At 34.7% G+C, this 18,034-nt stretch overlaps 1 protein-coding gene across 1 annotated transcript; it reads left to right on the plus strand.

Annotated features, from left to right (window-relative positions):
- The first annotated feature begins 957 nt into the window (after positions 1-957).
- masp2 (MBL associated serine protease 2) lies at positions 958-18,034 on the plus strand. Its single transcript, XM_051879869.1, has 11 exons — positions 958-1,124; positions 1,261-1,477; positions 3,358-3,535; positions 3,835-3,966; positions 9,113-9,309; positions 10,974-11,121; positions 13,103-13,221; positions 13,316-13,394; positions 14,365-14,487; positions 14,597-14,671; positions 16,865-18,034. Exons 1-11 carry the CDS (start codon positions 1,114-1,116, stop codon positions 17,644-17,646), a joined length of 2,061 nt encoding a protein of 686 aa, XP_051735829.1. The 5' UTR covers positions 958-1,113; the 3' UTR covers positions 17,647-18,034.

The following is an 18,034-nucleotide window of genomic DNA, read 5'->3' on the forward strand; positions in this document are numbered from 1 at the left end:
ATCACAACACAGCCAAAAGTGAGCAACAACTGGTGTTGGAAAAGCCATTTTATAATATTAATTTGGTCAATTTTTACTGTTCAGCAAGATGACAGATGACAGTTTTGTTAGAGTCTATGCCTTTCTGTTCTTATTAATATGAATATCCTATAATGCAGTATGGTTGCTTGTTAAGTTTGTAAATTTACAGTGAAACTATGTGCTGATAAATCTGTTTATCAGTATCCAAAATATACAGTGGGGTCCAAAAGTCTGTGACCCCTATAGTAAAATATTCTATTGAGCAAATTTCTAATTTAGTATATTTACATTTTATCATGGTAAATTATATTATCAGGATAGTAATTTGAGTGAAAAGTTCAATTAAAAAATTAAAATGAATGTCAGAATATCTTTAGTCCACGTGCTCAGTGTCACAAATGTACTTATTTGAGCAGTGACCTTAGATATCATCTTAAAACTTTATGTTTTCTGAATTTTTTACAATTTTTTTTCCCAATGTTTGGACTTTTGGACCCCACTGTATATTTAAATAAGTAAAACTTACATATTTGATAACTAAGCTATAAATAAAGATTGTTACTTAGTAGAATTTATGGTTTTGTTTTGTTCTTTTGTTTTAATTTCTACCAACTAAAGTTGTGGTTGCATGTACACACAGAGGGAAAAAATCAATTATTGACAACTGGTCAGAAGGACACATTGCAAAAACCAAAGTTCATATGCTGTCATGTGTTTTAAAAGTGAGAATAATAGTCAAAATAAAAGTCAGAATTAATCAAATGTTTGATTTACTTGGTCTGAATGTGTTAACTGCTTTCTTGTGTGATTGTTTCTCTTCTTGTTGAAGAGAAACAATGGCAAAATCTATTGTTTGAGGAGAAAAAGATGTTGTCAAGCTTAACTTTACTGACATATCTTCAACCCAATAACTGATATTGACATTTGACAGAATAGACGATAAAAAACACCAAAAGTACTGTTGCTGTTCAGTGCTGTGTTTACACAGAGCCATTTATTCAGCTGGTTCATTAACCTGGAGGACATTAGGGTTCTGCAAAGGTGATTAGGACATTTTTTTGTGAGATGAACTGAAGTTTGTGGTGTTCTGGAATGATGAACAGGTATGCAACGTGTTCAAATGTGTTCACTGTGATTTGGGAACAATTCCCATTCCACTGTGTTTCGGTATTGTTTTGGGATTGTGAAAGCTTCAATACGTTATCAGTGATAGACCTTTATGTTTTGCTGCTGTTTTAGTGTATCTTTGGCTTTCGTCACCCTGCTTCCATTAGCTTTTGGCTCAGAGCTGACAGGACTATTTGGGAGCTTCACATCACCAAACTTCCCAAACGTCTATCCTAACAACCAACGTATGGTGTGGAATATCACAGGACCAAAAGGACACAGATTACGTCTCTACTTCACTTATTTTAGCCTGGAGCCTTCTCATCGCTGCGAATATGACTATGTTCAGGTTAGATCCATGTTTTTAAAAGTCGGGTCATTTTTTGGGATATACACACACTGCAGAGCACCAGATGTTATTTCAGTAATACAGATAATCAGTCTGTTGGAATTGGATAAAGAGAATTGCAGTTTTAAATGAGAAAGACATTAAGACATTCTTGCCAGTGCAAATCCAAATCAGATTTCAATCAGGAATCTGTTAGTTTGGCTGAATGTTCAGTCTGAATATGAAATGTTCAGTCCTTTTCAGATTAAAATAACAAGAGAATAATCATTTCAAAATCAGTTTGTAATGTTACTGTTAAAAAAGTTATACTTTCTTGATCCATAAGTTCACAAAGAATGGTCTAATATAAATCTTAGATGTAGTTGAAATGTAGATGTAGTTAAATGTAGATTTTTATTCAAATATTTAAAGGGTTAGTTCACCCAAAAATGAAATTAATGTGATTTATTACTCACCCTCATGTCGTTCCACACCCGTAAGACCTTCGTTCATCTTCAGAACACAAATTAAGATATTTTTGATGAAATTGCATTGAGAGCAAAGCCACTGAACCTCTCAAGATCCATAAAGGTACTAAAAACATATTTAAATCAGTTCATGTGAGTACAGTGGTTCTACCTTAATATTATAAAGTGACGAGAATACTTTTTGTGCGCCAAAAAAACAAAATAACAACATTATTCAACAATATCTAGTGATGGCCGATTTCAAAACACTGCTTCGGAGCTTTATGAATCCAATCAGTGGTTTGGAGCGCCAAAGTCACGTGATTTCAGCAGTTTAGCCATTTGATAGGAGATCCGAATCACTAATTCGAAACAAAAGATTCGTAAAGCTCAGAAGCAGTGTTTTGAAATCGGTCATCATGTGATATTGTTGAAAAGTCCTTATTTTGTTTTTTTGGTGCACAAAAAGTATTCTCGTTGCTTTATAATATTAAGGTTGAACCAGCAGTGGTGTAACTTTGTTGTAAAAAGTGGGTGGGACAGATATGTGTGGTGGGGGTTGTTTGTATTTGTATCATTACAATAATAAATCCACAAAATTTATTGACATAGACCTCATGTTTAATATGATAGTTTCGTCCTTACATCAACTATTAATACATTATATTGTTAGTCTCGAGAGTATTTACATTAGCCAATAAATACGTGGATCTGCATTTAATACAAGATTGTCATGATGGACTTGTGGTAGAGTTTTTGTTCAGTGTACTAGAGGTTCTGGGTTCTAATCCGCCCTTGTGTAATTTATTTTATTTTATTCTCATTAAAACCAAAGATGTTCATCAGCGATTGTATATCATGAGCAGGGACACGTTTATGTGTATTTTGTTTTTGAACGAATAGAGTCTCTGCAACAGCGTTAAGTGTTAGATTGAAGCTTTAGACTGCGCAGTGTGCACGACTATGCAAATTACACCTATGTGAACCATTGTACTCACACATGAACAGTTTAAAATATATTTTAGCACCTTTATGGATCTTGAGAGGTTCAGTGGCTTTGCTCTCAATAGAGGCCTCACTGAGCCATCGGATTTCATCAAAAATATCTTAATTTGTGTTCTGAAGATGAACGAAGATCTTACGGGTGTGGAATGACATGAGGGTGAGTAATAAATGACATTATTTTCAAAATAGTTATTTATAATCAATATACTATTTATAATATCAAATATTAGCCAAGCGCATGTAGACCTACCCATCTTTCTAGTAAACCTGTTATTGAACTGCACCTATAAGCACCATTTCCAATATCAGAAAACTCATGCTGAACATTTTATTAAACCTCTCTGTCATGAAATGCACAGTATGGCTGTTATGTGAATGCAGGATACCGATGTGTGCTTGTTATAATTACTACTTGCTGAAACTTTTCAGGTGTTCTCAGAAGGGAATGAGACGGTCCGGTTCTGTGGCGAGGCAGAGAAAAATTATGGTGATGCGCCCAAAAACACTGTCATCTATTCTGCCAGCAACACCATGTCAGTGCTCTTCAGATCAGATTACTCCAATGAGGACCGTTTCACAGGCTTCCAGGCATTTTATTCTGCTGAAGGTGATGGAAACAATGGATTCACAGCATGACTGTGTCTCTCTTCCGCTGTCACCTCTTGCTGTAAAGGCTAAAGTGTTAAACTAGATGATCATTTAAAAATGCTAAATAAATCCAATATTGTATATTTACTTGTTTATAATGTTGTATAGTCTAAAATTAAAAAAAGATTTTAAGTATATACTAAAGTTGTTTTAATTATATAAATATATAAATGTGTTTTTATTTTTTTATACATACTTGAATTTATCTTAGTGCATGTCCAAATCCGTATGAGAACAACCTCTTTTTACTCTTTATAGACATTGATGAGTGCCTGAGCACTGTGGATGGAGAGCCTGTGTGTGACCATAATTGCCATAATTATGTGGGGGGCTTTTACTGCACTTGCAGATTGGGATACCAACTTCACGCTGATAAAAGACACTGCCCTGGTAAGGCTGATACCGGAACAGATGAAACCCCTGGCCTGTAGGTTTTCTGCTCATTGATTTTGAATTGTATGGGACATTATATAATACTATATAATATGTTGTGTACATTCATTTTCACAAAATAGCTAGTTAAAATAAATGCATTATAAATAGAAAATAAAGCACTTGAGACAGTAGAGAGTGCTTATTCTTTTCTATTCAGACTCTTTCTGTCATATTTCTAATAACTCACAAATAATTATTACATTATATTCATATATAGTATATTATTATTAACTATAGAAATTATCGCATTTTAGTATATTATATTTAGATATTATATTTGTCCTGCACCTGAGCCCATTTAAGGGTGCACACCTTTTTGTATTTTTGATTCTTCAGTAGATTATATTAAACCATAATGTTTTAGTAATGAGTTCAAGTAGCTTTAAAATACCTTTAGTGCGCAGGTGGATGGAATTATATTGGAAAAAACCCAAATATATATGAAAAATGAATATTTACACACCGTAAACCAGAATAAGTTGGCAAAACTCAAAAAAATTGAGGCAATCCGTTGCCTCAAAATTTTTAAGTTTAGAAATTAAAAGTTTAAGTAACCAGAACTGGCAGATTTTTATTTTTTACTACTCATATTAATTGTTCTTAACTTGAAATGTTTGAGTACACTGATACATTTAACTTAAAATTATTATTTAACCCCGATGTAAATATTTTTATTAGTGTAAAATTAGCTAGCTATAACAGCTAAAAACCTTATATAACACTTAATTTTAGCATTTATTCTCCCTTTCGAGTGCCATGGGCAAAGCATGCTGGGAAATAGAAATCCCAGCCCAGTTTCAGTTAAACTTAAGTTAGTCTAAATTAAAAGAAATAAGTTCATAAAACTCAAAACAAACAGTTCAGTTTACTTAAAATATATCAGTTCTGTGAACTTGAAAGAAAAAGAAAGTTCTAAATACTCATAAAAGTTAATTTGACTGAACTAATTTAAGTTTGTCCTACTCAAACCAATTAATTATTTTGAGCGTTAGGGTTTACAGTGCAGACGAAGCATTATGAAATAATTTACTTACGGTTTGTGATGCAGCTGCTGTCAATATAGTTGGCTGCTTCATCTTTCAACAAAAGTTTCTTTGTGAACTCTCCATTACACTGTGCCTTGTTTACAAAACAAAATGCTCCGAACAAACATATAATCCTCCGACGAGACCTGGGACTAGAGGTCTGCGCGGGACTGTTTTTTCGCTCCCACCTAAAATTCACTCTGTGTTCACCCGCTATCCGCATATAGTGATTTTCTTCCCGACCCGACGGGTCCCGCTAAATTTAGATCGTTTCCAGAATCTCGCATTTAAACTTCCCCTAAAGAAAGAGAATGATTGGGGATAACAAATATAAAATGTTGCATATACAAGATTTTTATTTGTTATTTGTCTTATGATGCTGTCAACACCCTAAAAAATGTCAGAGAAAAAAAGTCACAAAGAACAATAGGCTAAATAGGCTACAACAGCCTACAACATGTCCCTCAAAACTATAAGCTAAGCCAAAAATACATATAAACGAAAGCTGTTGGCTTACTAGCTATACTGCAAAATGAAATCTTTTTCAACATCCATGCAAGAACAGAATGACGCTGACTGATGACCATTTCAGAACGTCTCTCCTCCAAAATCCGATCACAGAGGTTGAATGATCTCTGAAGGTGCACTCGCGCAGACCTCTAATGCAAAGAACATATCTTGCCAGGTTTCTCAGGACAGGGAACTGGGGATTGTGTGAACGCCACCACTGCAGAAAGTTTTGTTCACTTAAAGTTCAAGCAGATGCGCTGATGCCAAAGCATCTCTGGAGCAACCGGGTTATTGTCAGACCGCCCGCTCCCGCCTAAAGTACACTATAGTTACCGACCGCAATCCGCCTTTCATTCAAAATGAAATCCCGTGCAGCAAGAAATCTTATCGGGAATGCAGACCTCTACCTGGGACGCCATTAAAATAAACCATCCACTTGTTTTAAATCTGTACAGAGATGAAAACAAGCTGTTTTAAACTGGATGCGTCAAAGCGAACATTTTTCACTCTTCCATTTGTCCTGTTATCGACATACTCAAGCGTAGACTACTGTGTAGACAGTGTCAGTGATTATAATGGGTTCTATTTTCTTTGATGCGACGCTTACATTCAGTGTAGACAAATTAACGATTGAATGCCAGTGGGCGGGGCCTCTAGTGTGATGGTGTATAACTATTAATGAGTGTCTTGAAAATGAACCATTTTTGGAGCTTGATTAAATAATTGCTTTAATGAGGAGAGCTATGAAACTTACAGGATGTTTTAATGGTACAAAGACCACTTATATGTCAAAAGATCAAATTTGATTTCTCATGACATGACCCCTATAAAGGGATAGTTTGCCCCAAAAATGACAATTCTGTCATCATTTAATCAAGCTCATGTCATTCCAAAACTGTATAAACTTTATTTCTTCTATGGAACACAAAAGAAGACGTTTTAAAGACTGTTTCATGTCCATACAAAACAAAGCAACATTGCACTCCATACACATTCATTGTATGGACAAAAAAAAAAAAAGTGTTCATTTGAGTCTCTTTGTCTGTAATCTAAGATATGTAAACATATTTATTAAGAAGAAACAACTTTTATCTGCGTAAGTCCTGATATGTTAAGCACATATGTTTGTCATACAGCTCAGTACTGATTTATGCTCCAGTAGTGACTCTTGTACATCACAGACCTGTTGAAACAGCGGCTCACCGCAGCAGGCTGGGCAGCCACGGCTCACCACACACTATCTATCAGCCCTGTCAACAGCTCTTGATTGAGCTAGCATAGCCTATAATCGAGCCGGAAATAGAGTCACCAAATAGTAGAGGGGTTTGTTATATCATTGATAGAGTGTCCGCAACTAACTGCATATCGTTTTTCGATATAAGCAAGCTTGAATGGGGTTTCGAATAGGCATATTTACATTTTCAACCTTCAGGTTGAGAAAACTTTTGGCAGAAAAATGGATTAGTTTCAGAAACTCCTCTCATTTAAAGTGCTAATGTTCACTCTGCGGTTCTGGACAGCACTAACTGGCTTTAGCCTGAAGCACGCTTCAGCGACAGACTGATGATACAGTGGGCAGCGTCTCGCTAGTGTGCCTGTATAAAGCAGTTGATCTCTGTCACTCTAAGCGGGTCCAGGTTAATTACCATTGCTTCCTGAGGGAACAGCGTTATAGGGATCAGTTGAAAATTGATACCTGTTTCGAGCTGTAATACTGTGCTAATGATGGGTAATTAATCACAATTACCAGCCCAGACATGCCTCTTAGTTGTTTTTCTTTGCAAATGGGGAAGATAGAGACATCACATCATTTTACAGAGAAGGGAAGACAGAAACAATGACTTGTGTCTGAATCATTTAATCATATGAATTAGTAGACCTTTGCACTCCTCGGCTGATATTCCCCATTTTTAGCAATTATTTGTAGCATCTGCACTTGTTGGGGTTCATTTATTAAATTAATAGTTTGGCCAAAAATAAAAATTCTGTCACCAGAATTCTGTGTAAGTTCTACTCAATCGTCGAGTCAATGAGCCAATTCATGAGTGAATCATTCAGACTGAATCAACTGTTTAAAAGATTTGACTTAAAAAGAATTTTTCTTTTAAAGTTTCAGTAAATGTATGATTTTAAAGCTTTCAAGCTTCATATAAGATGTAAAAGTACAATAAAAATAATAAAAAGCTCTAGTCCCCATTCATTTTAATGGCATGGAAAATAGTGAACAAAGAAATTTTTCACATTTTCGTCTTCTTGTTCCATGGAAGAATGTAAGACAAATGGGTTTGGAACAACATGATGCTTGTAATTTAGTCCACTAAAGGCAAGTCTTGACAAACCCAAGTGCGGACAATTTAATTCTTAAACATGAATCCAAACAAAACATAAACAAAACAAAGGCATAGCATGAAGAATGAAACACGAAAATGGAACATTGGACCATGGACCATTGGAACGTTGAACGTGGAACATGGAATATGAAACATGAAGCGTGAAACATGCAACATGAAAAATGAAACTCACCCACAGTTGTTACACAGACAATACTTGACCCAGACACATGTCAAATATGAGGGCTTAAATACACACACTTCTAATGACTAGACAACACACACACTTATGAACATAATCAAGACAATTAACCAATGACAACCTAACACATGAGACTCGGGAAGCACATGACATGATCACATGAGGACAAGGGAATCACATGACATGGAGCACATGGCAAACCAGGAAAATAACAATGAGACATGACGAAACTTCAAAATAAAACATGAACATGAAACAAAACTAGACGTGACAATGCTGATGACAGCATTTTCATTTTGGGGTGATATATTCCTATGTTTATTAGAAGTACTGTGATCACAATTAAGCTGAAGCAGATGCTATTGAATAAGTACAGTATGTGTCTCATTATTCTGTTCGAAGTACCAGTGACTACCGATTGACTTTGTATGCTGATTCTGCACTTCTGACAGAAATGAAAAAAAAAAAAAAAAATACTGTCATTGCTATTTTTTATCATACATAGTGGTCAACGCTAGAGTCCTAAATCTTTCTGATGATTCACAGTGAATCTAAACAACAACAACAAAAACTATCTGGGGCCGCCATGATTTTAGCATCTAAAGTGGTTAAAGTTTGAGTAAACAGGTTCATTTATTTGTTGTGTTTTTTACACCTCTCTCATTCATGATCTCATTCAAATGCAAAAAGTAATAGCAAATTTACTACCTGAAAAACTGTACTGTATTGACTGTTTATAACGCATTACTATTTTTTTTAGCTGTAAAGAGTTTGCATTTGCCAAAGTATCTAATTGTCATGCATGCAATGTTTGTAACTCATAAATTTCACTCTAAATGCAGTGACGGAAAGCTTTTTCTCTGACCATTTTACAGGTGGAAAGGTTTATTTACTTCTGAGCATCCCAGATCAACGGGCAGTTCTCTGCAGTCCTGAGTGTTAAATGTGGCATGGATAGTTGTCTGTTTAATGCATGTGTGTGTGTGCTTTTGACAATTCCCAATGGTTGTGAAAATGCTTTTTCTCCACTGTAGCTGAGTGTAGTGGGCAGGTGTTTCAGCAGAGGTCAGGCGAACTGAGCAGTCCAGAGTACCCAGGTGTTTACCCCAAGATGAGCCAGTGTGATTACACTATCAGTTTGATGGAAGGCTTCCAAGTGACCCTGGACTTCCAGAACCTGTTTGATGTGGAGACTCATCCTGAAATCCACTGCCCTTATGACATCCTCAAGGTTGGTTATTTCACAATCAGCAAGCACTGACAGCACTCCAGCTATGTTGGTAGTTCAAACCTAAAACAACAGCCATAATAGCATGTGTGTGGACACATCTGAGTCACTTTAATGGGGTCCTTGTGGGTCCTTAGGGAACTCAATACCTCTACCTTCTAAAATAGAGATTAAAAAGTTTGCCAAGCTTTTTCGCTGAACTTTTATATATAATCTAAACAATAACATAGAATAGTTCAATCCAAAACAGTTTTGTCATCATTAAAAAAATGGAATAGTTCACCCCAAAACCATAATAAATAAATAAACATATGATTTTATGTCTTCTTTGGAACACAAAAGAAGATATTTTAAATACAATGGAGTACAATCCAACATTGGACTCCTTAACCTTCATTGTATGGTCCAATTTTTCTTTTTTGGGAGAGCGATCCCTATGTTATGTTGCCGGTCAGTTTGACCAGTTTTTCTCATTTATGGTCATGAACATGCATGCGAAGTGTCAGCACTGTGATGTGTTCATCATTTATTTTGATTTATTTAGTTATTTACATACATTACATTATTAGGGTATTTACATTAATGCTTTTGGCAGATGCTTTTATCAGAAGAAACTTACACTGGATTGATGGCGCATGTTTTTATCAGTTCATGCATGTTCAGTTTGCTGGGAATCCATGATTTTGGCATTGTTTGCGCCATGCTCTATTGTTTGAGCTTCCGGAAAGCACACAAAAGAAGTGAATTTCAACACGTCTTGTGTTTAAAATGTTCAAATGTTAAAATACAATACTCTTAATAATATTCACAGTTTATGAGAAAAGTAAAATGTTATTAAATACAGATTTGAAAACAAACAAACAAAAAAAAAAAAAACGTTCTCAGGCTTTTTTTTTTTTATAATATGTGAGAATTATTAATATTAAATATTTGCAGTTTTTACCAATGATTTTTGGTGAATTGTCCAGTTAAGGTCAATCTGGCCCCACCCATATTTTGAACATTATACAATGATTAAAGTGCAGAATAACTACAAACGCAGAAGAACTATAAGACAATTAACTCATTAATGTGTACTAAATGTAATAAAATATTTTATATGGTTCATAGAATCCCCACAAAACCGTCATAATGCTGCACTTTATACTGAAGACTCGTTTTAAGCTTAAGGAAGATTATTTACAGTACAAGTACTGTTTGAAGAGAGACATAATATGCCTTCTAGTGCACTTGTTGAGTGTTAGAAAAGATTGATTTTAGAGTGGTTTACACAGAGAAAATTGGTTCTCTATGAAAATATGCTTGATAAGTGTTTGAGTGTTTACTTTTCAGCACCGATTTTTATACTCTGCATCAAAGCTCATTCGATTTTAATGACTGAATCCAATACCCTTTTTATGGTGTTAAACATCTTGTTATGGCTTAGCAAATGCGTAGTCTGTTTTCCCTCTCACTGCCTTTACAAACAAATATGTTCTCTTCAGCACTGGTGTTACGCGTCAAACTACTCCACTAATCACTGACCTGAAGGCTGTTGAATACATAATGTATGCTCTCTCATGCCCTCCACAACTGCCTATTATTTCTCCTCACCCTCCCACCTCCCAAGAGACTTGTTTATCTGTTGCCATTTGTATCCACTGACAATTCAAACTGTTTTGTTTAAGATCGCTGCAGGTGGAAGGGAGTACGGCCCATTTTGTGGCAGGACCCCACCAAGAAAAATAGAGACAGGAACTCACAAAGTGCATGTGACCTTCCGTTCAGATGGTTCTGGGAAAAACAAAGGCTGGAAGATCAAGTATACCAGCACAGGTAGTTTATAACCCCCTTTTCTGTACCTTTATGGCAAGTAAAGGATAATTTACCCAACCTCAGCAGCTAAAGGGATAGTTCACCCAAAAATGAAAATTATGTCATCAAGGAATTCCTTTGTGTAAAGCAGAACAAAGACATTCATACAGGTTTGGAACAACCTGAAAAGGAGTAAATGATGCCAGAATTTTCATTTTTGGGTGAACTATCCCTTAACTGTGTATAATCCTACAATGAGCAGTCTGATACAAAGTTACCATGGATGACGCTGAATTTAGAGTGCAACAGCCGTGTTCCAGAATTAAAAATCCCATAGGGAAATTGATTTTAATTGATAAAGTATATACCTTAAAAGGAGACCTGTGAGCTACGAGGTTGCTAATTGATGGTACAGTATATGCTTTTGTTGAAGCAATATTTTATCTTACATTTTAAATAATCATGTTCAATAGCAGAATACCTGTTAAAAAAACTACACTACCCATTTTTCTGCAAAGAAATCTTCACCAGTCAGAGAATCTCAACAAGCAAATTGCACCAGAAGAACTCTTTAGCAACTATGCCCTCAAACTACTTACATTTTTGTATGTTTCTACAAATATAAGCATTTGCTTTAAATCATTAGTTTTATATTCATCTAGAGTTTTTAATTTTTGAGATTTTTAATTTTTGAGATTGTAGTTCTTTTCCCCATTTAAACGTTTTAAAGGGTTAGTTCACCCAAAAATGAAAATAATGTAATTTATTACTCACCCTCATGTCGTTCCACACCCGTAAGACCTTCGTTCATCTTCAGAACACAAATTAAGATATTTTTGATGAAATCCGATGGCTCAGTAAGGCCTGCATAGCCAGCAATGACATTTCCTCTCTCAAGATCCATTAATGTACTAAAAACATATTTAAATCAGTTCATGTGAGTACAGTGGTTCAATATTAATATTATAAAGCCACGAGAATATTTTTGGTACGCCAAAAAAACAAAATAATGACTTATATAGTGATGGCCGATATGCTTCATGAAGCTTCGGAGAGTTATGAATCTTTTGTGTCGAATCAGTGGTTCGGAGCGCCAAAGTCACGTGATTTCAGCAGTTTGGCGGTTTGACACGCGATCCGAATCATGATTCGACACAAAAGATTCATAACGCTCTGAAGCTTCATGAAGCAGTGTTTTGAAATCGGCCATCACTATATAAGGCATTATTTTGTTTTTTTTGGCACACCAAAAATATTCTCGTTGCTTTATAATATAATTTTGAGAGAGGAAATGTCATTGCTGGCTATGCAGGCCTCACTGAGCCATCGGATTTCAACAAAAATATTAAAATATTAAAATAAAAATGTTCTGAAGATAAACGAAGGTCTTACGGGTGTGGAACGGCATGAGGGTGAGTAATAAATGACATTATTTTCATTTTTGGGTGAACTAACCCTTTAAGTAAACAGTCTTGTACTTTTGTCTTTTTGTCGGAATTTAAAATACTTTTTTGTTCAAATTAAAGTTGTAATGTTGTGATTCACCATGGAGCAGATTTGCTTCATGATTTGTAACTCTTTAACAAAGACTTTTTAAAAAAAAAAAATCCCTATGGGGAAAAATACTTCAGGAAACAAAGTCGCTGAAAAAGCGGGCAGACACTGTTGCACTCTATTAAGAAAAAGCTGACCTTTGAATTGAATTGAACAAACAGTATCAAGTATTCCAGAATGTGTGTAATAATAATGATTAATATGGTGTTTCCCTTACATTTGTTTTGTGTGGATTCTCTCTCAAACACATTTCAAGAAAATGATGAATGGTGTGCAGGCTACCAAAAAATAAATGTTTTGAAGCAGGGTTTCAGATCTGATGGCTGTCTGCAGACATTTTGGACATGATGCATTAAGAATCACATACACATTTAAATGACAAGTTAATGGCCTGGTTTCCAGAATGTGTGCTTTCATTACCAGTGCTCACTGTTCCCTGCTCTCATAGCCCAGCCATGCCCAAACCCTGTGACTCCTCAACATGGACGTATCCAGCCGCAGCAGTCTCAGTACATCATGACAGACACTTTCAATGTCACATGTGATCTGGGCTATGAATTAATTCTGGTAAGCATTTTGCCTCTTTTACTTTCTCTAAGATTTAAGAAAAAGGGCTTGGTATGCTATATAGAGAGTTAAAAGTGACTTTTTGCGTCTTAAGGGGGAGGAAGCTTTGCCCTTTTATCAAGCCACGTGCCTGAAGGGTGGATTTTGGAATGGACCGCTGCCTAACTGCATCAGTAAGTTGCTCAAGAATCATGAAGAAGCATGAAGTGTGTATAATCGTCAATGGGGGTTTACTGCAACAAAGAGGTATATGTTTTAAAACCTTTTAAAAAAGTGTTATTTCAAGCTGAAGTGAGTGAAATTCTGACTGTGAACTCAGAAAAGAATTCTATGATGAAAAACTTATAACAAAAAGCATATTTTTAATTAAAACATTTCAGATATGCAGTTTATCATGAAAAAAAAAAAAAAAAGATAATACACTGTAAAAAGTAATACGCTATATCTACTCCATAAAATGTTTGCAACAGATTACAAGCAATATTATTAATTAAATTCAACAAATAGAATTAAGTTAGAATTAATGAAATACATTCCTTAAATGTCTACCATTTAAAACAAGTAAAATTTAAACAAAAATATCTGAATAACAGACAGACGTCTAAGATGAATTAAGAACTCTTTCATTTTTATTGTCAACATTGAAGACACCTGATGATAACAAGTAGAATCACTGAAGGAAAGAGAAACACATCAATCAACAGAGGTTTAGATGCTGATGTTGATTTTATTGAAAATGATTGGTCACCATTACGGTGATCAGTGTTTCATTTAGTTAGGCAGTTTGACTCTTTGCTTTTTATGTCAGTTTGTAGTTTTTGCAATGGCGTTTGCTAATTTTACACATTTTAAATGATTGACTTGTAAGGAATTCGTTTAATTAATTCTAACTCAATTCTTATATGTTGAATTTAATTAATAATATTGCTTGTAATCTGTTGCCACAATTTTATTAAGTAGATAGAGCGTATTACTTTTTAAAGTGTACAAAGTTATTAATAAAACAAATAATCAACCGTAGACAGATTTTAAGGACCATACAATAATATGACATTTATTAAACTTAAATGCTTAGGTTTTGGCAACATTGTCATTCATTGCGTCTATAAACTGTCTCAATGACCGAATGTCCCTCTTTTGCAGTTGTTAATTGTGGAGATCCTGTAGAAGTGCATAATGCAAGTGTGAAATTCACCACAACCACATATAAATCTGTGATCAAGTATTCCTGTGATGAATTCTACACAATGGAGGCTGGAACAAATGGTAAGGTGCATATGTCACAGTATAGTACATGGATAGCAAGACACTGTACAAGTTAATTTTCACTGGAGGTTTCCAGCAATCTTTTTTTTTTTTTTTTCTTTGAATTTAGGAGTCTATACCTGTGCACATGATGGCTTCTGGAGAGATGCCCTGGGTAGAAAAATACTCCAGATATGTTCACCCAGTGAGTTTAGTTTAATGCATACGGTTTATCAGATGGTTTATGTTTTAATATACACTACCATAAAAAGTTTGGACACGTTTGACTCAATTTATTCTCCAGGATCTCAAAACCTTGTCCAAAAAGCTTGTGCTTAAATGCTTAAATTAGTTTGGTAGACAAATATACTAACATTTTAATTTTTTAAAGGGATGGTTTATCCAAAAATGAAAATTCTTTCATCATTTACTCACCCTCAAGTTGTACCAAACCTTTATAAATTTCTTTCTTCTGCTGAACACAAAAGAAGATATTTTGAAGAATATGGATATAGTACATTTAATACATGGGTATATGGGTATAGTACATTTAATATAGTACAACCAAACAGTTGATGGGCCCTGAGAGTGTGCAGAACTGTAATCTAAAGGGTGGCTCAGATATAGGATGTTTTTTTTATTTATTTGGTTACTACATAACAAAAATGAAGTATGAAAATGATTTCACGGTTTGGAGCAGTGCTTCTCAACCAGGGTGCAGCAAATGTTCAATGGGGCCTCTAGGGGCCAGATTTACTAACACCTTGTGCCAGCGCAAACCCTCTTTTGGTGTTAAAAAACTACTGTCAGGATTTACTAAAGACACTTAGTGAAAAATCTGTGCTGAAAAGGCATGGACAGTTAACTTATTGGATATGCATTCGCAAAATTTATGGGAGGGGAGTATTTAAATGAATTGTGCAAGGTGATTTACAAAGGTTTAGCTAGTCAATTTACTGGTATTTGTGCCATTATTTACCGCCCATAAAAAGCATGTGTTAAACTAGACACTAATTTGCACTGCTCTTGGTAGATTGCGTTGGTCATTATGGAAATTATCCGGCTGTGCCTGTGTTCTTTAATTTGCACGTCGTCAGTAGATCATGCACATGTAAATGAATAACATCTTAACTCTATGACCGTTTTTAGAATTAATATTTTTCTAGAACATCTTTTTTAGTTATGCTAAGCACATAAATTTGAGTAAAAAAAAAATTTGTAACACTTTCTATGTAGACCATACTTATAATGAATTATAGCTCCATTTATACTTATTTATAAGCAAGTATTACTATTTTATAAACATATTAATAAAGACTTATTAAGATCTATACCACATTATAAGAACAGTTATAGTTATTTATAAGTATTAATTAGTCTGTCGTATGGTTCCATGAATGTATTTATAAAGATGCAGCTTGCATTGCTATAATGTTATATTATAGTTACAATGACTTTATTCAGATTTATTTCTGTCAAATTAGTGAATATATTGTTATTAATAGCCTTGTTGTGTTCTTATAAATACTTATTGTGAGTAATAATAGTTACTGATTTCTATAAATGCATCATTGTTGGCTTTAAGTAAAGTGAAAACATAAATCAAATGTTAAGAAATCACGAATATGTGCTCATTTTACATTTTTAATTGCTTACTTGTAAATGTAACTAATGAATAACAATTCCTGTAATAATAATAATAATAAAAAGAAATCATTAATACAAACAGTTGAAATGTTACACACTTGCAAAACACTGCAACGATATTTTTAAAGTATAATTCCAAACTGCTATAAGCAATACCATGCATATGGCTGAGGAGATATAGATTTTAACAAATCAAAATTACCATTCATGACCTTTAATGCAAACTTTAGCCATTAAAGACATAATAACTAAAACAAACAAGTGTCTCTGGAACTATTTTACATTTGATCATTTATAAATCAGTGTATAATGGCTTATTAGCATGCACATTGAAAAAGCAAATAATAAGTAATTATAAAAATAATATAAATGTATCTATAACTGTTCTTATAATGCAGTATAGAGTATATGAGTCTTTATAAATATATTTATAGAATAGTAATACTTACTTATAAATAAGTATAAATGTGGCTATAAATCATTATAAGCATGGTCTTCATAGAAAGTGTTACCACATTTTTTTTTTTTTTTTTTTTTCATATTTATATTTAATCCTTATACAGTAAATGCTGGAAAAACTAGAAAAATCATGGGGCCTTTGAAAATGTTTGGTGTCAAAAAAGTTGAGAACCACTGGTTTGTAGGGAAATTTAGAAAAAAATGAGCTTTGTGTCCAAACTTTTTACTGGTAGATTATATCAGTCATATTGTTGAATCTAAACACTAATCTGGTGTCTGCCATCTCTGAAAGTTTGTGGACAGCCTGAGAAAAAACTATCCAAGGTGATTGGCGGGGAGAATGCAGAAAAGAACGAGATTCCCTGGCAGGTCATGATACGAATGGGCACCAGGTTCATCGGTGGCGCTTCTCTCGTGTCGGACAACTGGGTCCTCACTGCTGCTCATGTCCTGAGAAGCTATTCAGACACTACCGAGCTGCAGCTGAAGATGGGCGTAGTCAAACAGCATGACAAAGAGGCGGTAGTTGGCGTTCCACAGAAAATCTTTGTTCACCCTCAGTACCATCATGATAACATTAACTTCAACCATGACATTGCCCTGATTAAACTGGAGTATAAGGTACCTGTCAGTAAAGCCGTCATGCCAGTGTGTTTGCCTGGGAGGGAAGAGCGGTTTGTTTTGAAGACTGATGACGTTGGGAAGGTGTCCGGGTGGGGTGTGTGGAATACAAACAGACCTGCATTACATTCCAAAAATCTCCAGTACGTACATTTACCCGTCACTGATTTTGAGACCTGTAAGGCTAAATATGACTCCACAGTGACAGATAAAGGGAAACTAGTAGTGACAGAGAACATGATATGTGCTGGGGTTGATGAGGGAGGAAAAGATTCCTGCCAGGGGGACAGTGGAGGACCCTACGCATTTTTGGACAGTCAGAGTAAAAGCTGGTTCATAGGTGGTATTGTGTCATGGGGTCATGGCTGCGCGCAGCCTGGGTATAATGGGGTTTATACCAAAGTGAAAAATTACCTTCCGTGGATTGAAGAAATAATGTCAAAAAACAGTTGAAACAGTTGTAAAAGTGTTCAAATGTTTGACTTTGATTTGATATGGATTTATCATTGGGCAAATTATTGTTAATTACTTTTACCATGACAGCTTTGCATGTGACATCTCAGTCATACACTTATTTGTTTGTTTTTGTTTTATTAATCTTGGTTTTGTACAGCACTTTGGTCGGCACTTGCCGTTTTTAAAAGTGCTATATAAATAAACGAAACTAAATAAACTAAACTGACACTTATTTGCTTTTGGGGTACCAAACAAATATAACAAATATATAAATACATACTGTCAAACACTTGATCACATGTCAGGGACTATAATTTCTAGCAGAAAGATGTCAATGAATTTACTTAATAAAAAAAAAATATTTTAATAAAACTCATATTCTTTA

The sequence above is a fragment of the Ctenopharyngodon idella genome, chromosome 22 (assembly GCF_019924925.1).
Source record: "Ctenopharyngodon idella isolate HZGC_01 chromosome 22, HZGC01, whole genome shotgun sequence".
NCBI lineage: Eukaryota > Metazoa > Chordata > Actinopteri > Cypriniformes > Xenocyprididae > Ctenopharyngodon > Ctenopharyngodon idella.

Excerpts from the sequence above, each read along its gene's own strand:
- masp2 (XM_051879869.1), top strand. Across the intron at positions 9,310-10,973 it reads GCCCTTATGACATCCTCAAG|ATCGCTGCAGGTGGAAGGGA; the intron begins GTTGGTTATTTC and ends GTTTTGTTTAAG. Across the intron at positions 13,395-14,364 it reads ACCGCTGCCTAACTGCATCA|TTGTTAATTGTGGAGATCCT; the intron begins GTAAGTTGCTCA and ends CCTCTTTTGCAG.